The sequence below is a fragment of the Poecilia reticulata genome, linkage group LG1 (genome assembly GCF_000633615.1).
Source record: "Poecilia reticulata strain Guanapo linkage group LG1, Guppy_female_1.0+MT, whole genome shotgun sequence".
Lineage (NCBI taxonomy): Eukaryota > Metazoa > Chordata > Actinopteri > Cyprinodontiformes > Poeciliidae > Poecilia > Poecilia reticulata.
In genome coordinates this window covers 6,332,932-6,356,210 of record NC_024331.1, presented here as the reverse complement: position 1 = coordinate 6,356,210, position 23,279 = coordinate 6,332,932, and the positions used below count along the sequence as shown (strand labels likewise).

Genomic DNA, 23,279 nt, shown 5'->3' with positions numbered 1-23,279 from the left:
TATATTCTGTCTCGATTGAAGAAGACATCTCTGTATTCTCTTAGAGTTAGGTCGCTGGTTGACATTTTTGAAGGGGGGATTTGCTCCCCACCCCCCGGCCCTCTCTTGGGGCTACTACTGCCTGCACAGTGTCAAAGATAAAAAAAACTGTGTTTTCTTTCTGATTAAGGAGACATGAGTTCTAAAGAACATCAAGGCAGAAGGTACAGGTCAAACAAGGGCCAATTTCCTGCTGGAAAAGTCAATGTTCTAACATTCAGATCTTATTTATATACGTTTGATTGACGTCTAACGAGATCAAAATAGTGCAGTGGTTCCTCCTGCCCTAAATAGATACACCATTGATACATAGAAAAACCCGTACTATGACATAACCTGTCCATTGACACACTTCATTATCAATATATATTGTCTGGATGTTGTTCAGAACGATATGAACTGAGGGAGCCATCTTCTCTCTGCGCTTTATGGAGGCAGAGGCAGATACTCCAGCCTGTCATGTGCTGAAGTCCTGTTCGGTCCGACCCAGCTGGTCRCGTTCATCTAAATCGCTGATGAGTCTCAGCTGAGTTTCCTGTCCTCTATAAAGGGGGCAGTATTATGTATTTTTCAGGCACATAGAGCCATTTTATAGCATAATCAAGTAACTGTTACCTTCAGTTTTTCTATACATATCAACTATGACTTTAAAAAAAATTGCTTCCCGATTTAACGTCTTGAAATTTGGCCTCTGTCTCTTTAAACACGCCTGCTCTTTCTGAAACTCATCACAACATGGCTCCTCTATTAACCCTTTAAAGATGTTTTTACCAGCATTTCTCTGATATATACCAGCTGATATAATGAACTCAGCAGATGTTCAGTTCCACCAGGTGTTTACTGATTTCTGCTGGCTAGTCTGAAGGAGCTGAGCAGGGGAGGGGCTGCTCTGTGWGGCAGAAGCTCGGAAACTGCAGCTCTGAGGAGGAGCTGTGTCTCAAAGGCGGGGCTAGGTCCACCCAGGTGTTTAGCACGGCTGAACGGTTGCCACCGGAGATTAAAAGATTCCTGCATGAAAGAATCAAAGCAACCCTCCAGGTGTGTTTTTAATGAAGGAATAACCTTATGTAAAGCTCAAAAAGTCTAATTTACGTAATACTTCCTCTTTAAATTAGCGTTTAGAAAAATTATTCCTACCCTCCGACCTTTCTGAATTATAATTTTTCTACTTCAGCAACAGTTTGACACTAGCAATGTGGAAGGTAATCAATAGGAGACGTGTGTCTTGAGCACAGTTTCTCCAAGGTGGTGGCAGAATGGTGCTGTGGAGATGCTTTCTCTTTAGCAGGGAAATAGGGTTTTGGAAGTGAACCTGTGTTAGAGGTTGAAGAAGACTTGAGTCTGGGCTTTGTTGTTTTCTTTCCACTTCAAATCTGCTTCTCTGTAATTTTAGCTTGAGCTAAGTTAGCTTCAGCTAACATGTTAGGGTAATGCTAGTATAGTGAGCACATGCTGTGGATTATACATTATAATTGAGTAAAGACAAACTTTCCTTCAGCTTGGAGACACTTTACTTAATTGACTTTGAACCGCTGAGTGTTTATCAAATAAAATCCCCCAATAAATGTACATTAAAGTTTGTCCGAAAAATGTGGGATTGTTTAAGGGAAAGCAGCTATTCTGCAACGCGCTGTACCGTGTCATCCTTTAGTCTTTTTGGGTTTTACACAGCAACAAGTTGCAACAGCTAATTTATGCAACTCCCCCGTTGCATAAATGGAGTCGGAGTATTAACGTTTTCTGAGAATAAATCGATTCCCTATTGAGTTTGACTTCATTCCACCTCCCTTGGTTGGTCAGCGAGCCAGCACCGTGTCAGTGTCCAGTCGCTCAGCAGACGGCGGTCACGCCCCCCCCTCTCATTGTGTTTTGCAGACTGTAGAGATGAGGGAGATGGGGCGGGACGGGTACTCCGACACTGAGCCCTGTCACCCAGTGGATGGGCATGGGCGGACGCTCTCCATGCCCCGCCTCTCGGCAGACAACCAAGTGAGCATGTTCATCCCACCTCCTCCTCCACCTGAACATCTCTCCATCCTTACTTTCCATCCTCAGTTCCACCAGGCTGTTAGTTTGAAGTGAATCGTCAAAGTCTTTCTTCTCGCCCCGAGCGAGACGAGTCTGACAATAACCTCAGCACAAAAAGACATTAGCAGTACTCTGTGATGAATTTAGTTGTTTTTATTATTATGCTTAATGGTTTTAATAGTCGTAAATATACTCCACACCAAAATATGTAGCGTTCTGRTATTTTACAGAATGCCTAGTCGTACCTGTAAGTCATTATTATTGGATAGATTATGAAGTTTGCCTTTTTTTGTTGTAAATTGTTTTCGATCATGTAGACTTAAATTTTTTTGAGAAAGACTTTTTCATTCATTTCCTGCTGCCTTGTTGACCTGCATGACCTTCATCACCTCCTGACTTCACTTTTTTTTTTTTTCTAAATGGGTCTAAAGACGAGAAAGCCTAAATATGTATCGAGATACATATCTAGAAAAACAACAGTCCCAGTCAGAAGTTTGGCTTATTTGAAATAACTAAATAAGTTCATCCAAACTGATGACTTGTACATCTTATGTAAATTGTAGAAGGTTTAGTGCTGGGTGATGAGGCTTAAAAATAAAATCTCACATTATCCATGCTGGATTTGATTTCCCACTTTAAACCATTTTTTTCTTACTTTTTTCCTTAACGAAAAAATTACAAATGACCGAACATATTTTAAATATTGGTGAATTGGCCTGACTTTAAAGTCACAATAAACAGAAGCTGTAACAAACACTCTTCTAGCAGAAGATGGTGAATTTTCCTMTKAACTGTGGAAACCCAAGGAGTTCATCGGTGAAAAGAAAAAATGGAGATCTTCAGACATRGAAAATTGAGTTAAAAGATAAAATTAATTGATCACCCAGCCCTAACTTCCTTCCCTCTTTGTATTTATTAGTTGATTCCCATTAAACCCTGGGTGTGTCTGTCTTGTGTGAGTTGTTGCCAGAGGTAACGTTTTCCATGCTCATTCACCGTTACTTAGTGTTTCTTGATAATTTAGTGAGGAACAAATTGGTAAATGTATTCAAAACTGCCAGATTTTGTTGCTTGAACAATATGTAGAATAAATGTGAAAGAAACCTGTTAATGTCCAGCTGACTTTCCTTATCTGACTTTCTGATTGATTGGCAAATCTTAACAAGAAAAATATCCAACTTGATCAGAATCAAAATTAGCTTATATTGTCATTGGTCAGAAGCAAAACAAAATTTGTTTCGGTACAGTCGATCTAAAGAACACAAAGAACAGAAACAAACATAAGACAGGTGCCAATCTGTATCATTTTTTTTGTTCACATATGTACATTTTTTACTTTATATGTAGATTTTGGAAAAGAGTTGGTGAGGAAAAAATATCACAAAATATTTCTAATATTTCTAAACTTGCACCACAAAACCTGTGATTTTGTGGTGCAAGTTATTCCTCCCTAAACATGATGAGTAGTTACAGTAACAGCTGTCATCAAGTGTTATAACTTGCAACGAGTCTATAAAGTCACAGCTTGACATATACATATATATTTTTTTATTAATTATTTATTGCCTTGTGTGGTTGCATGAGTTTCAAAGCCTCTGGCTGCAGTTACATGCACGCACACACACACACACACACACACACACACCCGCACGCACGAACACACACACGCACGCATGTCCATGAAAAAGAACCACGACCATGTTCCAACATTCCACTACATGAAGTCATGTTGCTCTCACTCTGGTATGTTCATTACTGAACTATTTCTTTTATTTTGTTTTTTAGTAATATATATATATGTTTTTTTTTTTATATAGTAGAATAAATAGTTGAAACATAAACCCCGGCTGTGGACGACGGCCTCAACACATGTGACACGGGACATGGGAGAAAATGTAGGAAAATATCTTTAGTGTTATTAGACAGAAACATCTGCAGCTTGTTTTCAAGTAGAGTTTAGTTCATCTGTCTGCAGAACAGATTTAACGTAAAACTAATGCTCAGATTTCAAGACAGGACCTTCTGAAAGTGAATGACAAGCTTTTTGAGTGAGTGTGTGTGTGTTATACTGAGTGAGTGTGCGTGTGTTATACTGTGTGTGTGTGTGTGCGTGTGTGTGCGTGTGTTATACTGTGTGTGTGTGTCTAACCTCTGTGACTTCCTGTCGTCTAACACTGCTCTGCCTTCCAGAGAGCTCGTGGTGTTTTGGTAAGTGTGTTAGTGAGTGTGAGCGGGTGGACGCTGGCAGCTGCCGTCTCCTGGACGGCACACACTCCTCTGTCCACCGTCTGCACTCTGGTCTCTGTGTACTAACTGGGTTCTCTTTCTCTTTTTTTCTGTTTCCTGATCTGTCTCTTCCCCCAAACCTGAACTGTGTTCTTTTTATTTTATTTTTTATTTTTTTGCCACATAATCAAATCTATCCATTCTCTCCCATCTCTCCCTCTACTCTGTCTGTCTGTCTTCTCTAACTTTGTTCATTCTTTCTTTCTCTCTCTCCTCTGTTTCTTCTTTCGGCCCTGGTGACTGTGCCACGTTTGGACCTGTGCTTGTGTGTGTGYGTGTGTGTGTGCGTGTGTGTGTGCGTGTGTGTGTGCGCGCTACATTGCTCCACTCTACGTATCATCTGTGTGTTTGCCTGCTCTGCAGCGGAGGAGACACAGGCCCCGTGGAAATAACCTCAGTGTATGTACCTCTCTCTCCGTTTCTGTCTGACTCCAGTCCTCCCCTCTGCTTTCCTCCGTCTCTTTCTCTTTGGTTCACTTTTAAATTGTAATTTGAAAGTTCATCATCTCCCTCCTCTGAGTGCCAGACGGGATGCTTCAACCAAAGTTCACTTGGTGTCAGTTTGCCTGTCTCTCACTGTTACAGCAATTTTTCTTTGTAGTCACTAAAGATTATTACATTACAGGTGCTTAACACATACAGTAGAATAATAACCTCAATGGTTGCTTATAATAACAATATTCCACTCCTACTGGCAGCCAACATGTCTCCTGTCGTTTAAAAAGCTTTACAACAATAGTTTATTTAGCCTGTAATGAGTGAGAAAATGGGTTCATTTTTCAAAGCTACATTTTCACCATTAGTTTGTAAATATCAGTTTTAAACTGCATATATAATTAGCTGGCTAAATGTTTAGCCTACTAACTATGTATTTAGCCTCAAGCTACATTTTTAGCTCCAAATAAAATGTTTACTTAGCAAGCTAAATATTTAGTTTAGAACCTAAATTCAATTTCTAAACTAAATATTTAGCTTATGAAACAAAATAATTAAATATTCAGTTAATAAGCTAAATATGTATCGTCAAATTGGATATTCACCTCCTAGCTAAATATTTAGCTTGCTAAGTACTTTATAAAATAATTATTTAGTTTGGAGCTAAATATTTAGTTTCCTAACTTGATATTTAGCTCAGATCTAAATATTTAGCTCCAAACTAAATACTTAACTTGCTAACTTAATACTTTAAAACTTTAGTTTGAAAGGCACTCTATACCAACAAGCTAAATGTTTAGCTTGCCAAATTAAGACTTAGTTTGGAACCATAACATTTATAAATGGATGAATAACATTTTGAAAATATGATTTAGAAAAATGAACACCTTTTTTTGTATTGAAAATTAACAGTAGAAATTATGGTTGGTAATTTTTGACTTGTGTAACTTTCTAAAGGCACTTTATACCAACAAGCCTTACAATGTTGCTGTTGCAAATTTTAATTTTTTGAATAATAGCTTAAAAAATGTTGACTTTTTTTTCTTTACAATCACTGTAAATGCTACCCTAAATGTCAAGACAATAGAACATGTAATCCTGTAGGTTTGATTATCTTCATAACTTTGAAAACGGTAACAAGACCATAACCACTACAGCTAAAAACATAAATTTTATAAAAAGTCATTTTCTCTTTAAGTGAAACTTTCAGTGAATACACTGGGGGTTTTGGCTTCCTGTGGATTTATTTTAAGGTTTCTCTTCCTTATCTTTTTAAGTTAGTTTTCTAAGGTATTAGCTTGMAATACGAACACATTTTTCAAKCCTCGTTAAGTTTATTCACTTTTAAAATCAGTTCTTACTTCTAGTTGTTCGCTGGATTAACTCATGAATTCATTTCTGTAAAACATTGTATCTTCTTAAACAGAGAAAATCTGAGCCTCTAAAACTCCAAAAAGTTGATAATAGAGGAAGACTTTGGTGCTCTGCATTATTAATGATACATAATCTAAATATGTTGCCATGTTACTGATAAATATAAGCTGTTAATACTTCTTGGAAGGCATCTAAAGTGAACTGTTATCAAAATAGTTCRACTTAAAACCTGTCTGCTCTACAAGCACAGAACACAACTTCAAAATATGCTTTACTTAAAAAAGACCGAGAAATATTTATGGATATTTTACAGAATTAGTTTGTATGACTTATGAACTAATGTCATATGAAAATGTCGTAAAAGTCAAGTTAGCTTGATTTTTTGGCWGTTTTCTAAAGGCAGCATCTTGGTGTTCTTGATATGAAGCTCACCCACCTGGACTCCAACTTTCTTTAATCAAACTGGGACTTTTTTTTTTTTGTTACACTATTCAAATCTAGTTTGGTTTCATTTTTCCCCTTCCTCTTTTCCTGAGTCTTTCTTTCTGTTCGCCCTACTTTCTCTCATTCCCATATTTGCTTGTGTTACGCTCACAGCCATTGTTTGCTAACTTCTGACTTTTGCTCGGAGATTTTGCTCGTACGCAGCATCTGACTGTATGTCCTCCGTGTGTGTGTGCGTGCGCGTGTTGGGTCTAATGGGGGTATGCATACAGCGGTGTGTGTTCAATTACGTTGCATCTCTGCTGATTGGTTTGACTGAAGCATGGACTATGTTGGCGGTGTGCCGGCATGTCATCGGTCATGCATGAGTTTCACAGCAGATGGGCGCAGTAGGAGACCAAGGGGGAGAAGCTTGTTGGCCGAGACTTTGTGGTCATACTGAATCTGTAGCTTGCAGAGCCGATGAAAGGGGATGATGCATGATTTTTGTTTCATTTAACCTTTATCTGCTGAGGTTAGACCCACTGAGATCGAAGATCTCTGTTACAAAGGGGAGACCTGGTTTTAGAAATGAACTCATACCAATGATTGATGAAGATGTCCAGTCAATTTTAGAGTAGAATAGTGAGATGACCACGGATGGCAATAAATCTCAATGCCCCATAGTGTACGCCATCTTCCAAGGAGCGAAGCGTTCATATAAACTGCATCGGTACATCCTGCTAATTTCTGTTTCACACAAACAGAACATGCCCGTTCCTTTGCATGTTGTCTGTCTATAAAACCCGTCTACTGTAACTGTGCTGTGAAAAAGTTTGTAAAAACTGCTGAATGATCACAACTCTGCACTTTCCTGTTCATGCTTGGCATAAACCTTAACGCAAACATTTTGAGACCTTTTGCTCRAAGTGTATGACAATAAAGAAATGGTGTTTTGTATTTCTCGTCACCTTGGTGCCCGGATCTTAGAGCATCACACTTGAAAGGCCAAGAGGCTTTGCAGCGTAATGATTAGTTGAGACTGTAAAATTAAGATGTCATCTAAAAAGAAGACATTTAAATAACATTTAAATAATAAGTTTAACTTCAGCCTTGTACTGATTTATTGGCAAACTATACTCATTACAGTACAGTAAGGTTTTCTCAATGAAGTCAACTAAAGAAAAGGTTAAAATGTTTTTTTTATTCATCTAAATGCAAAAAGTAGAAATGCGATGTTCATTTAGTGTAAATACGTTTTCGGACACTTTGAACTCGTGTAAATTGGTTCCAGTGGATTGGAGTGGATGTTTTTTCCACCCATTCAAGTTCCACTAAAAAGAACCCTTAATGTTTCAGCGTCATTTCGGACAATGTCATGTTCCCAACTTTGTCAGAACAGTTTGAATATGTCCCACTTCTTCTCTGAAATGACACAAAACAAGATCCATGAAGGTATAGATGGATGGCCTTCTTGTCCAACATCAGTGTTTGACCTCACAAATGCTTGTTTGGAGAAATCATGAAAAATACCATAAAGACACTCTGAAACATTGAAAGCTCTTGCCCTAAACATGACAACTGAGACAGATGGAGCAGGATTTGAACCGGCAACCCACCAAGTTGTGCGTAAAGACAAAAAAAAGAGAATAACTATAAACTCAAACACATTGATGCATAATCTGGTGTCAGTGTAACTTTCTATCTTAAAGTGTAACTAAACGTCCCCCAAACAATTTTTAGAAAAATTCTGCCAAAGTGGGCGGAGCCAAGAGGCTGAAGTGGGCGTGGTCAGGTGTGGAGCCAAGCGGGGCTGTCAACCATACTGTAGCGTCCAAACCGATAGGAGAATTGAAATACTGTAGGGATAAACACGTTTGCACAAATTTCACAATTTCCAAAGTAACACCCTTATGACTCTTAAAGCAAAAATAAAAAGCAATACTTAACTTGTTTTTCACGCTAAGAGTGAAATGTGTTGAATGAATTTCATTGTCAAAGAAAGTTGTAGTAATTTAAAGAGTTTAATTTTCCTTTGAAGATGCCACTTTTTCTAAGAGAACGTCTATCTGATGAGAATGGCTTTCTTTGTTTGCTGGCCGAGTTTGACGTGGCTGCCATGAGGTGCAATGATCCTCTGCCATGTGCATGTGAGACATGGGGTTTATTTTTTCTCATCGTCTTGCTTGTTCTCTGCCTCCTTCTGTCCTGCCTGTCAGTGAATATCTCTGTTCGCTTCATTCCTTCATGCTTTGTGGAGATGTGGGTTGATTTCCCTCACACATTTTGTTTTCTGTCCGGATTCCAGGCATGAATAATGAGCAAGTGTTGCGGTAAAAGAGTTGGTGGAGATTTATCATTTGAAACGTCTCATTAGGTAAAAGCTGAGGAGTGTAGAAAATAAATCCGGCTCTAGGTAACCAACAAACACCAAAACTACAGCTGCTGACTATAGAGTTATGATATAAATAGACGTTTAACATGTTCGTCTCTGTGGAAAGCCAAATAAACAAGTCCCTACTTTCACAACTCAGAATAAACTCTGGCTTTCAGGAGGTAATAACTAGCTTACCTCTTTTCTCTCCTTTGTGTTTCTCTCACTCCCGTTGCTGTCAAAAATCTCCCACCCTCATCTTCTTCAGACCATCACCGACAATAGCCCAATGCGTCGCTCTACCTCCAGTCTGGTCCACGGGCGTTCTGGTCGTGGCGTGAGGCTGGACGACTACTCTCTGGAGAGGGTGGTGTCCGAGGAGGGGAGGCACGGCGGCGGGCGCAGGCACAGGGACCGAAGTCATCGCACTTCGCAGCGATCGCTGACCAGATACACAGACGCCGACACAGGTGACTCGGTTGACCGCTCCATTTTTAATTTAAGGATTAGCCGATGTCAAATAAGTCATGCTGTGTCTGTTTGTTTTCAGCTGTAGAAAGTGGAACATTAATCTTATTGCAACTCCTTTAGAGGTGGAAAATGACAAGGCAGCAGAACTCTGAACATGTTGAATATCAAGTGTTATCCTTAAGTTGTAAATGTGAAGCTGCAGGATATCCTGTGATAATTAATTTCAGTTACAAAATTCCGACAGAAGCACCGAAACGCTTCAAACATTGCCACATTTTGTCACAACACAATCACCAACTTCCATGGATTTTATGGGGACAGACACGAATTAAGGTATAATTATTATTAACTATAAGAAAAATTACACATGACTTACATTTTTTACATTGGGAGATTGGGAATCGGATGAAACAGATCTTATTTAAYTCCACAAATGTCTGAGAATCAGACTACCGTATTTTCCGCACTATAAGCGTATCTTAAATGAATAGCCTATTTTAAAACTTTTTTTCATATATAAGGCGCACTGCATTATAAGGCGCATAGAATAGACGCTACAGTGAGGGTTCGCCACGCGATTTATTCTGTACTCTACAAATGTGGATGTGTAATAATAAAGAAGTGATCCCCGAGTGCTTTATATAGTAGTCTGCCCCAGTCATTGTTTCACTCACGGTGTTGGTGTTGCGATATTGTGCCCAACTGCTTTCTGGGTAACACAGACCAACCGACACGCTGCCGCCGCAGTCTCTGTCTCTCTTCCCCCGCCCCCCGGCCTTAAATGTATAGGGGCTGGTCCCTTGGTAACCGTAGTCGAAGCACCCGGATGAATATCTAAAGCCACTTTGTTGACATAAAGATTGTCAACAAAACAGTCCGACTCCGGTCGGCGAGGARAGCCTTCCGCGACTGGGCCGGGGCGTGGCCGGACGATGGTCACCCTTCTCCGTTCGCGCACAGCATGTTTGTGGAGAACGTGGTGCTAAATGACCTGCAGACGACCTGATTATCAGGTCGGTAGGTAGATAGGTCAGTCAAACTTTATTAACAAAGCAGCGTTCTGACAACTATCCCAGCATGCACCGCGCGCTTCTTCTTCTACGGGCGAAAATGAAGTCGGCGGCTGCTTACCGTAGTTGCTAGACCTGTTGTGGCTCAATATTGGTCCATATATAAGGCGCACCGGATTATAAGGCRCACTGTCGRCTTTTGAGGAAATTGAARGTTTTTAGGTGCGCCTTATAGTGCAGAAAATACGGTAAATATAGCATCATGGTTGCTATATTTAGCATTTAGCATATTTTTAGTGACTTTGTTGCAATATTTAGCAACAAAATAATTTGTTTCAGTCAAACTCAGAAACAGCAGGTTAGACTTTTCAAAAATTGTGATGGGCCAGAACGCTGCATTCACAGTGGATCTCTGACACAGCTATGTGGTTTGCCTTTATATTCAGTTTCTTTACTCATATACCAAAAACATAGAAGACCAAGAAACACAGCAAGAAAAAGGTTGTAGACAGTATTTGAGCAAAGGCCACATCAGTATTTATATGAGGTAATTARATCCTGCAAAATTAATTTACATGACTGAAATGGTTCAAGTTTTTTTTTTATAATTGTAGAACTGGTGAATAAGAGTCCTCTAATATGCTTGGTGGAAATCCTGGGAGATTATAAAAGCTGGAATATTTCACTTTGAAATTCACTTCCAACTTCTTGTGGATTCCTGGATGTTCAGTGTTATTTTTATTTGCTCGTGCTTTAAAGTCTACCTTCTTCCTTCTGTAAGAGCATTAAGAGTCTTTCTTCTGTGCCTGGTGCCTGAACTAAAAGCTTTTGTAACCTTCATGTCTGACTTTGACAGGTATCCTATCTATTTCATGTCTAGGTCTGGGTACAGACCTCAGCACCACCACACAGTCAGGTGACCTGCCTCCCAAGGAGCGTGAGCGGGACCGCGGGCGCACCAAGGACCGGCGTCATCACCACCACCATCACCGCCATCACAGTTCAATGGACAAGGAGCGCTATGATCGCCACGACTACCCRCATAGACACCCSCAGGACCACCACTGGTCCCGGTCCCCCAGCGAAGGGCCAGAYGGGAGAGGTCACAGACAGGTGAGCGCTAAAGTCACTGAGATTTAACAGCAGTTTACCAAAAACAGTCACAAATAGTTTGTCTGCTAAATTCCCATGCATGTGAAATATGTTTTTTTTTWTTTTTTACCTAACAGAGTTCAATTTAATGTACAGTATGTTTTCTGTTATCCTCATTGTTTTACCAAACCTCGTCTTATGGTAGGTGTTTGTTAGCTATTCCATTTTTTTCACCTGGTAAACCCGTAGACAAAATTGGCACGTTTTTGTTACGTTTCCTGGCAGTGTTGTTTGCTTTCACAAACCAAACCCTTTGAGCAACCTGTTTACCTCCTCGCCTGTGATGGCGCTGGACCAAGAACCACTGAAGGACACAACAACCTCTGACGAAGACACTTTTTCCTTCATACCAAAATTTAGTGGCAAGAGATTTTAGCAGTTGGAGGATTTCTCTTTTGTCTTTGGGAAAAGTCCACAAGCTATTTCTCTTGTTGGTGTTAGACACGTGCGTTTCTTCATGTTGTATTTACCCAGAATGCCTTGCACAATAGTCCACTCCTGCTTTTGAAGCGGTCTCCGGTCCACTTGCATCCATATATGCATTCGTACAGCACCAGAGCTCACTTAAACTGAACCGAGACTTTTAGGCGGACTGGAGTTGGCTTTTTTTGGTCACGCCTTCCCAAACGAACTGGACCGTCCAGAAAAATGAACCAGAGTTTGATTAAAGCGGACTGAACAGGGCTGGTGTGGAGTTGGATAAAATACTTAAACTTTAGRAATGTAACACCACATCCAGGTTTTACACCTATGTGTGTGACTGCGATTGACTCTCTGTGCAAGCTGTATTTTGAAGCTGCGTTATGAACTGTTCGCTTCCCTCAGCTTCTTAAATTCCTGCCCCTAAATCCAAGACTCCCAGTTGTTCCATAATCCAGGTTTAAAAATGTCTTGCAACACAAAGACTGTTTTGGTTGGACAGGAGAAATCAGTCCACAGAATTTACCCATGTTTTCTCCGTAGATAATCATCATTGTAACAGTTAACAGTTATGACCCTAATTTTGGATTTCAATTCATGTGTTTTTATGTTTTTTAAATTCTTTTTGTTCCTCTTTATTTCTTCGTCCTCTTTTCTGCAATCTGATGTTGTTTATTGCCTTTATTTTATTGCTTCATAGACGTTTTAACAAATTTTCTATCTATTTTAATCTGATTTATCTTAATCTAATCCAATCTGTGTCTTTTTATCTCTCTGTTTCCATTGCTGTGTTCTACTCTGGTCTTGTTGCTGTGGTGTGTTTTGATTTTCCTTGTTTACGTTTTGCTGTAGGGCAGTAGTTCGGTAAGCGGCAGCCCGGTCCCCTCCACCTCGGGGACCAGCACTCCACGGAGAGGCCGCCGCCAGCTGCCACAGACTCCTGCCGTCCCGCGCCCGCACGTCACCTACTCCCCCGCCGTCCGAAAGCCCCTCTATGGCCCCCCGGGCCCGGGTCGATTGCGCTCCCCCTCCCCTCGACACTTCTCTCCGCCGGACCACGACCGGGGCTACCACCACCGGCCCCCATCAAGCCACGCCTCCCCGCACCACGGCGGCTCCTCATCCAGGCACGGCTCACCGCGCTCGCCTCGRCACCAGTCGCCGCACTCGCCTCTCCACGGGTCACCTCGGTCTCCACACCGGAACCGCTGGAGCGGCCCCCCTCCAGGGGACAGCCTGGAGGGTGACGGGCCCTTCTACGAGAGGGATTACGAGTATGAGCGGCATCATGAGCCTCCCGCCTACGAGCAGAGCCTCTCCCATGGCAACCCTCATCCGCACGGTGGAAACCCTCACCCACACCCACGCTCACCAAGGACTGCTCGTCACGGGCCCCCGCCGCCCCCTCACCCGCATCCACGTAGGGTTCCTAATGGCTACCGCTCATCCTCACCTTCCCCGCATAGGAGGGGACCGCCAGGGGCGCCGCACCCTCATCACAGGCCTCCCCATGCCAGAGGGCCCCGCAAGGGCCTACATGAACCTTACAGTGAGACGGACGAGGATGACTGGTGCTAGCGGCGGCATGAGATGCAGACAGCAGAAGATGATAAGAACCATCACCTCCAGTGCTCTGGCACATATGTAAACTTTGAACAATGTGACGGTAAAGTTTCGGAGAGCCCCTCTGCTCCCCCTTTAGACTCTAAAAAAAAAAAAAACATGCAAGGGTGGAGGTAGAGGGGCAGTGGTGCTGCTCGGAGCCTTTTACACATTTTGCAGAAAAATCTAATATTTGACAAAGCAGCACGTGGTTATGCTAATCTCGAGAAAGTCCGGAGAACTTAGTAGGYAAGGCCAGGGCACAGGTTAACCTCTGCCTCTCAGAACTACAATTCCCACGACCAGCCTTCACCTGCGAGGTCTAGGCTAAAAGGGGAAAGAGAGTCGAGGGAACAGAGGTCCAAGGAGGAGCATGAGGTTCTAAAACAATGTGACGGGATCATTTCAAGGCCTAACAGGCACTTTGCTCGGACTGGCACCCGACTGCTTAGGTGTGCACAAGCTCTCACTGGCCGGACTCCTTCAGAAAACAGAAAATAAGCTGAAGTGAGGAGTACACACCGCTTAGACTCTGCTCTAAAACACTTTTAGAGAGAAAAAAAATGATGTAATAAAAAGCCAGGATCCCCCCCACTAACCCTTACATGCCAAGCTATGCCTCCAGAAAATGAAACTTGAACAATGAAGAAGACAGTGAAACTTTACATGACAGTGACAATTAAAAAAAATAAATAAATAAAGGGAGTACTTTTACTTTATCTTTATGATCTCTGTGTGTCCAAGGCGACAGAACCTAGGAAGCTCCGCCTATACTGCAAAACCCAGCCAATCACAGCGCTGGCTGGTGATATTCGATGAGTTTTATCATCTCTGTTTACTGTTACGGACTCACTTGATGGGGGATGGAACTGCTGTGACATCACTTCCTGTCCACAGAGCGGCGGATGCAAAGCCCAACGTGGGCTTCACTTCCTGGAAAAGACACAGCGGGAGGACGGGCCCAGGTTACTGGAGAAGGGGACTGGTCACTCTGTCAATCCTTTCCCTGATCAACCCAGCATACAGAGAAACGGGGACCTGACAGGAAATGGCATCACAGATATTGGCGGGTGGCAAGAAGACAGGAAAGGAGGGATGGGGGGAAAAAAAAGAAAAACCAGACTAATTTCTTCAGTATTTCTTCTGTCTATTTCTTCTTGTTCTTCTTCGGACATTTGGAGCTTGGTTCTTCTGTTGCATTCGCTCAGCCTACTTTGATCTTTTTCAGAGTTCAAAAATCGATGGAAACCTGCATGATTGATATAATCCATACTAGAGAGGAAATCTAAGCGGTGCGGGTGGGAGTGGGACCAGGGGGGCTTTATAGGAATCTTTAACTTTTAGGTTCACAGAAGTAGTTATCTTCTTTTCAGACTCTCTCTCTCTCACACACACTTTTTTTTTGTCTGACTCAAAAGTCTTTTTTTTTTTATTTGTTGTGTTTTTTAACTTGAAACAGACTTTAACAGATTGACAGGTTTTTCGCTTGTCTCAGTTTTCTGTTGAAAACTCAGCTTCCGCAAAACCTGGCAAAGAGACGAGCAAAAGAAAGTGAAACATTTACAGGGTCATGCTGGTGTCCTGTCTTTTGAGAAACACACACCTTTGAGAGAGAGAGAGAGAGAGCAGACAGAAGGAAACTTCTACCACACTTAAGTTGCTATTGTTGATTATAACAGAAATTAATAMTGATTTAATTTCATTAATGTCAATGCAAATGAGTGACAGTGATGATACTGGTGACGATTGACTGAATGTTAGAACCGTTGATGTAGACTTGCTGTCATGTTGATTGGAGTTCAGATATGCCGTGTTCATCTAGTTTTTTTTTTTTTTTTCCATCCCTTATGTTGGTATCCYGTGCTTAGTGATGTCTACCGGGTTCCCGATAACCTTCGTGCAATATTTTTATGTTTGGGAAATGATGGTTTTACGAACATTCACTCGGCAGAGTTGCGTGTTGTAACACAGCTCTAAGCGAAGATGCATTCTCTCTCCAGGATAGTGGAGGGCGGAGGTCAGGGGAGCCTCAGTACCTGTCCTGCAGCGACCCGTAGGGTCTCATCAAGCCAACCCAAAGATCAGTAATGTTTAGAGTGAAAAAGTACAACACTTTGAGAATGTGAAAGCCGATTTTACATGTTTCTTCTTCTTCTAGGGTTGACATCGTCCGACTTATTGCCAAAAAAAAAAGAATCTATGAATTTCAAATCCTTTTTTRTTTGTTCGTTTTAGCTCTATAGTTTAACTGTGGGGTTAGTTGCCAGCACTGAAAGCACAGCATTGGTGGTACAGGGTTGGCGTCAGTCAGTGTTTGAGACGGTKTTTTGGCCACTAGAGGGCAGTAATCGGCACCCATTTTTCYCCTTCCACTGGACAGTGACTTTTTGGCCAMATCCTGATYTCTCGCCGTCCTGCAGTCGACTTTCCACTTTCTATAATAGTTGTAATAAACATGAATCCGATTCTTCGTCAGGAAACACTGATACGCCATGAGAGCTGCCGTATCTTTTCATTTGTCATTCCATTTTCCCACCTGCCYTTCCTTCAGCCCTTTCCGTGAAGATACCCAGCCCAGTTCAGTGACTTTGTAGCAAATCGGAATCTTTCGCTGCCAAAACAAAAAACATACAAAAAAATGCTTTAACAACCAACTTATTTTTTCTCATTTAGCTTTTTGTCAGTTCATTTGATGTTCTGTTTGTTTAGCTTTTTAAAGACCAACATTACAGAAGAGAAATACCTTGGAATAACTTTTTAACCCCTTWCGTTACGAGGGATGACAGTTATTGAATGATCAATAATTCTAGACTAAAAGAATAGARCATAGATAGACTTAGTTTATTACCTGAAGATGAATATAGATGTAATGTTCTAGATGTAGTTATAGATCAAACACAAAGTATAAATAGAGTTGCAGATGTTTATTTATTTTGCGTACTAATGCTACTTTTTTCACACAAATTGCAGAAATCCGAGACAAACCGCAGCACAGACACATTTTGACTCTATGCAGACCTTATTTACATCTCCAGAGGGGGAACCTGCAGCCCCGCAGCGCTGCAAAAACAAATCCATCAAACAGGAATCGGCACGTAAGAGATKACGTAAAGACCGGCACCACATTTTCACCTCGTCACGCTACGTCGCATCCGCTGTGAGGTTTACTTTTCACGTACATCTGTTGCTGCTTCTGTCTTTTTCCCGTGGCGGATCCATTCTCCCTGTTTCTTGAAGTTTGTTGCCTCCGGGCCGTGATTTTTTTTAAGCATAGCATGGTGAATCGGATTGGGGACGGGGCTAATGTTTTGTCAGTTCGGTGGAAGCGAAGGGGTGCTTACCATAAAACCTTCTGTCCTCACCATCCAAGAAGTTACAGCAGGTGAGGATTGTACTCCAAAGCCCCCTACAGAGCCACAGTGCCTTCTGTATCTGAGTCACATTCATCACCCCCCATGAGCCCCGCCCTGCCCTGCCTGCCTCCCCAGTCACAGTTGCTCTCGTCAGTAACCCCTYGCCCCCTCCTTGTGCAGTCGACGTGATCCACCACGCTACGCCTTAAGATCAAATCTCACCGGCTCCCATGCTAGCATTCAAAACGGGGAGTGTGACGATTTTGAGACTGGGCCACTGTCAGGAAGCAAGTCAAGAGACTAGGCTAGATGCACATTCAGAATGGGCTGAACTATTTAATATCTCCCATTCAGGGTCTCAGTTTTGTAACAGCTACCAAAAAAAGAAAAGAAAAAGAAAACCTTCACAGTTTCAATCTGAGCCTTGCGRTTTTTGGCTTTTGAAGACGCAACGGCCATCGTCTCCAGATCCCGCTAGCTGGCTAGCCCCTTTTGGCTTCGGCATGGCTCCAGTTTATGTCCGTCCCACAGTTGTCCTGTGTACAGTTTCCTGATGATGTACTTAGAGGTTTACAGAGGTGCGAAGCTGTTTGCTTACTTCTCAGGTCCTCTAGAGCTAGGTAGCTAGTTAGACCACGTAGGGAAGAAACCGCTATAGAACAGGCAGCTCCCGGTTTGAGTTATTGTATGGTTTTTACTTGGCATGGTATCTTGTTGTTGATCTCACCCCACTCCTTTCACCACAAGTACATCGTAACACACTTCAAGCTCTTACATTTCCATCTAAAGCCTGCAGAAGCGCCGCCGAAACGACGCAACTTTTCATTTTGGCTCCACTCGCTCGTCCGGAATTGTAACAGCRGATCCCAAAAGGCAGACACACAACATTGCCCTTGTGTGAAAGCATGTTGTGTGTATGAGCTTTTTCCAAAAACACTTATCCCATTAGTTTGGAAAAAGGCAAACGTGTAGTATTTTTTGTCTGTTTTTTTAGTATCTAATTGCTTTATGAAATATAGTTTAGGAGGGGAATGCAAGGTTGTTCTTTTTTCTCAGTCATCATCTGTCTTTATGTCTGCTTTCTGTCACTCTTTATTGTTAATATCTGAGTAATCTTTCTTTTTTCATTTCTTCTTCCCCATGGGATGAAGGGAAATTAACAAGCGTACCACCCATCCGCTCAGTCGGCTGTGAAATTGTGTCAGTGGGTCATTTGTAAGGTAACATGTTGACAAAAACACAAAAAGGGCTCTCTTTTAAAAATAAAAATAAAAAATCTACACAGTGGGGATTAATGTACAGTAGTGCTGCCAAAAGTTGTGCTTATGTAGCTAAAGCCACGCTGAGGTCTCCCCTTTGTACAGCACTATATGTGTGTGCATGCATGTGTGTGTAAGGAGGCGGGACATTGGAGCGGGGRCCAACACAGGACAAGTGGCTGATATTGTAGGGGGYGGGGGGCGAACTGTTTCGGGTGGAGGGTGGCTGCTTCAGGTGGGAGCGGCAGCAGAACTTTCTGTGATGTTGATACACAATTTCACAATGGCACCAGACCACTTTTCAAGCTCACTCTCAAGTCGCCATTTTTCCACCATCATCTGATCCTCATCTGTTCCTACTTTGAGAGGGACGGGGCTACGGCTGTGACAGGGAGACATTTTACACTGTGACTGTGTGTGTGTGTGGGTGTGTGTGCGTGTGTGTGTGTGTGTGTGTGTGTGTGTGAGAGTCGACATGTGTTCGCTATGGTCACGTTTGCTAAGGCTGAAACAGTTTAATCAAGTTACATTCTCTTAACACTAACGCAGACATTGAAAAAAACAAAGGAAAAAAAAWYYKRRRWYYYTTTTKGRRAAAAAAAACAGCTTTAATATGGACTAGATATATAGAATGATGTAGAAACCCACCTTGYGCTGGTAATACACCAATATTTGAGGATTTGATGGGAGTTTTTCTCTTTCTCCTCACTGTCACCATTAAACTTTAAAATAGAAACTCAAGCCATTAYTGACTGAAATTAGTCTTTTAAGCCAATTTTCTTACATTTTCTCCTAGAAAAATAAATCCTAGACTTAGATGTGATCCATACAAAATGTGCATGACGGGAAAGAGTTGTGTACAAAACGACCAAAATCACACAAGTTCCAAAACTGCAAGTTGATGAGATAAGCAGCAGTTTCATTAGCTTAGCACTGCTTCTGGATGAGCCCCAGCTTGAATGTACCGCACTGGTATTAGGATTTTTTATTTTTTAACTAAATGCCAATACATAAAGGTTTTCAGAAATAAYRAAAAGACTTTAGTTTTGAATTAAAAATTCAGAGCAGATCTGATCTGATTCACCAAAGCTAAGCTAACATTGGTGCTTTAGCTAAACAGCTAAAGCAGCTTTTCACTGCCTTAGCTGTGCCCAGGGTKKGATGTACCACATTTGTATTACATTGTTTCTTTTTTTATTATTTTTGAACTAGTTGCCAACTCAAATTAAATGCCAATACACTTTTTTCAGGAATAATAAAAAAAAGCGTTAATTTTAAGCTAGATATTCACAGCAGATCTGATCTGATTCACCAATGCTAAGCTAACATTTTTGTAGGGGATTTTCTATAGCGTAGCATGGCTTTAGCTGTGCCCTGGATTGAATGCGTTTGTTACGTTTTTTAAATTTTTCTTAATTAAATATGAATACAACAATGTTTTTTTATTTACAAATAATAAAAAAAATAAATCTTAATTTTAAGATGAATACTCACACCAAAAGTTTATAAAGCATATTTTAACATTGAAAATACACATAAATTCTTCCCCCACAAATACAAAATTTGAACTTAACTTGTAATGATACAGATTAGAAAGTAAGCAATTTTTCACCCCTATCCATGGAAATGTGTCAGCTGTTTAACTTTTTAATTTATTTGATTAATGGCCTAATTGATTAGATGTTTCAGCCCTTATTGTGTGAGTGATGTGTGCCAATCCATTCATTATCATGCGTGTCTAAATGTGTGGTCACACCATCAGCTGCAGAAGGTAACCCTCAGTGCCTTACACTGTACAGGACATGATGACTCTCTTCACTCGTGGTTATCACTGCATCATCATCTCTGTTTCTCACCCTTACTCATTCCCACACTGGATGGGTAAGAACTGTGTGATTATATGTGAGTGTGCGTTTGTTTGTAATACCTTGTGGGGACCATTTTCCTGACACTACATTGTGGGGACCCACTGCTCCTTGTGGGGACCCACTGCTCCTTGTGGGGACCGAAACCTGGTCCCCACAAGGGGAAACGCTGTTTTTGAGTCAGGGGTCAGATTTAGGTCTAAGGTGCGAATTGAGTTTTGATTAGGGTTAGAATAAGGGCAAGGTTTAGGATGTAGAAATGAATGGAAGTCAATGAAAAGTCCCCACAAAGATAGCCATGCAAACGTGTGTGTGTGTGTGTGTGTGTGTGCGTGCGTGCGTGTGTGTGTGTGTGTGTGTGCGTGTGTGTGTGTGTGTGTGTGTGTGAGAGAGAGGGAGAGACAGTGAACTGTGGGGGAGTCGGTTGATAATCTTGTGATGTGTCTTACTCATCTTCTCACCATGTCTCATGTCATCAGATGTACATTTTGGCTCTGTAATTTATGTGTAGATATTCCATAAAGTTTCTGGAAAAACTCCACTGTGTTCATCGTCAGTAATTCTGTTCTGCTGTCTTATTTTCCTCTCCCACTCCTTGCACATTCTTCATGTTGTACCATTTGTGAACACTAGGTAGCAGGATTACGCTTTTTTTTTATTCTGTCATCAGTGAGACAGAAGACTGAGTGAGTTAATGCCTTTCTGTGTGGGTGTGAACCTGTGAGGGTTTGTCTGCAACATGACTGTGTGTTTCTTGCACTTTATGGAGCCAAAAAATGTTTTAGAACGGATAAATATGGGCATTGGTTTATTTACCTGCATTTTTGGGGCTCTAGCATTCAGAAATTATTCTATATTTTTTAAAAATTGTAAATTCACTTTTTTTTGTTTTGAGAATTTCTTCAGCTATATGTAGCAGGCATTTATATCATTATTTATTTTTAGCAAACTGCCTTGCATTTATTGAAATAAAGGCCTAGTCCACACGTAGCTGGAAATGTAGGAAAATGAATACATTTTTATGTGTTCTGGCCTTTCATCCAAAAAAAATCTGTTTATCAAAAAATATTTATAAAATCTCCAACTAAAATGGAGATTTGAGAAAACGTCCTATTTGTTTTTGTGTGTGTGTACATGGATGAAACAGAGATTTACGTCTACGACAAATAATGCGCCAAAATATATAGCCTACGATTCCCAATTGACTTCGTCTTGTGCTTTCTTATCTTTAAACTCTAATACGCTATTTAAAAATAGTTCAACATACACATCCGTCCAACTTCCTGCCGCCATGTTAAATTCCCAACAGATTGTTTTGAAGCAATCTGATTGGCTGATGTAGATTTTAGCTTTGCGCTACACTGCCCCCTACGTGTTTGACATGTTAAAACAACGCTCACGTTTGAGAATGTGTGGATGAAAACGTTTCTGAAACCAATCCCCTTGTGTACGATATTTGTTTGAACAACATGAGTTATTAAATTTTTAATAGAGACCCAGCTACATATGTACAAGGCCTTAATGTTAATACTTCTAATCTGATTTCTGAAGCAACAAGTTTGGCTGCATAAACTTTACACGGACATTCACAGTGTCTCCTCCTGTCGCCTCTGCATCTCTGAAGAGCCCTCTCTCCATTTCCATTTCTCTCTCTACATCTTTCATTGTCTTCTCCGTTTGTTTCCACGAGCTCACCCGAGACAAGTTGCTTCGAGGGATTGTATCCTCAGCATTTCATTCTCAAAGACGCCGCAGGCAGATCTATTTAAAATTTAAAAAAGAAAATACCTTAAAGTGCCAAATGTTTTTAACAACGGATCATGTTTGTTTTCCTGTTTGTGAAACTATCAGATTTAACATGTTTAGTCTGCCAATATTTTAGATGAACTGAGGAATAAACTTTTTAAAGAAAATAGTTTAAGATAGTCAAAATCCACCAAAAATGATGCTAAGCTAGAAAAAAAGTGAAAATCTTCCAGAGGAAATTGTTCGAAACATACAAATTTTGAGAGAGGATTAAATAACAAAGGCTTCAGGCGAACAGTTTCCGACAAATTGTCGAACATTTCAAAGGACTCGAGCACAAAGTAGTGTTTCTTGTGCAGAGATGCGGCGAGAGGAACTCCCTGAAGCAACTGCAAAGCATCCATCTCATTTTAAAGCATTACCATCCAACACTCGAGCCAGTAGAAACCGAACCAGTGCCACACTAGAAAAACCATACAGGATTCATTCAGCAAGTCAGGGGGGTGTGATGGGGAAAGAAAAATACGAGCATACATGGCAATTTAAGATAAAAGAGAAGTATTTAATTACAGATTTGCATGTGCAATGTGCATGCCACTATGTGGGATTAACAAATCAACTTCAGGAACTAACAAAAAAAAACTGAAATTAAATATAAAGAAAAAAAGGATATATATGTAAAAAATATATATATCTATATATATATATGAATATATATATATAGATAGATATAGATATAGATAGATGTTTTTAAGAGCAATGTGTTTCTTTTTCTTCTATTTTTAAAAACAAAAAATGTGAAAAACCTTTGCAAAAAAAAGAACAAAAATATATAATTTAAAAAAAAAAAACAATGACAAAAAATGGAAATGATTTTGGTGATGAAATCAAAGAATGTTTGTTTGTTATATTTGCCAGTTCTTTCACTGGGAGTGGGGGGGTAAACCGTGGGGCAACAAAGTTAGATAAGACTTTAACTAACCTTAGGAGAGGGGTGGAGAAAAAAAAAAGAACAGAGGATTTTAAATAGCGGAACAATGCATACATAGCTTTTCTTCAATGAGAAACAATTCCCTTTGAGAGTAAAGAGTTGCCTGAACCTGAATCTGGTGATGTTATTCCCATTTATTCTGGCTATGAAGTCCCTTCTTTTTCTCCCTTTCTCTGACCATCTCTTTCTCTTCCTCGGTTTCTTTCTCTATCCTGCTGTTTCTAAAAGTGCATTTTGTAATTTAAAACTGAATTCTTCCTAAAGAACCAGAATAAACCAGAGAGAATGCATTATACCCACCCTTCAGTCTGCTTCTTTTGTCCAACCCCCGAAAAACTCTTTACACGTTTAGGATCGGACATCCTAAACGTGTAAAACCACAAAAAAGCATTTTTGTGGTTTTGCCGGCAGTCTTCACAGATTTCTAGAAGACTAGATGTTGTTCATTATG

At 40.8% G+C, this 23,279-nt stretch overlaps 1 protein-coding gene across 1 annotated transcript in view; it reads left to right on the top strand.

Annotated features, from left to right (window-relative positions):
* cacna1ab (calcium channel, voltage-dependent, P/Q type, alpha 1A subunit, b) overlaps positions 1-18,262 on the top strand; it is a 193,365-nt gene extending 175,103 nt beyond the window's left edge. Inside the window, exons 46-50 of the mRNA XM_017303769.1 lie at positions 1,915-2,028; positions 4,717-4,752; positions 9,228-9,429; positions 11,297-11,553; positions 12,865-18,262. Of these exons, the coding sequence (XP_017159258.1) occupies positions 1,915-2,028; positions 4,717-4,752; positions 9,228-9,429; positions 11,297-11,553; positions 12,865-13,590 (1,335 nt within the window). The 3' untranslated portion in view covers positions 13,591-18,262. The remainder of the gene's footprint in view (positions 1-1,914; positions 2,029-4,716; positions 4,753-9,227; positions 9,430-11,296; positions 11,554-12,864) is intronic.
* The last annotated feature ends 5,017 nt before the right edge of the window (positions 18,263-23,279 follow it).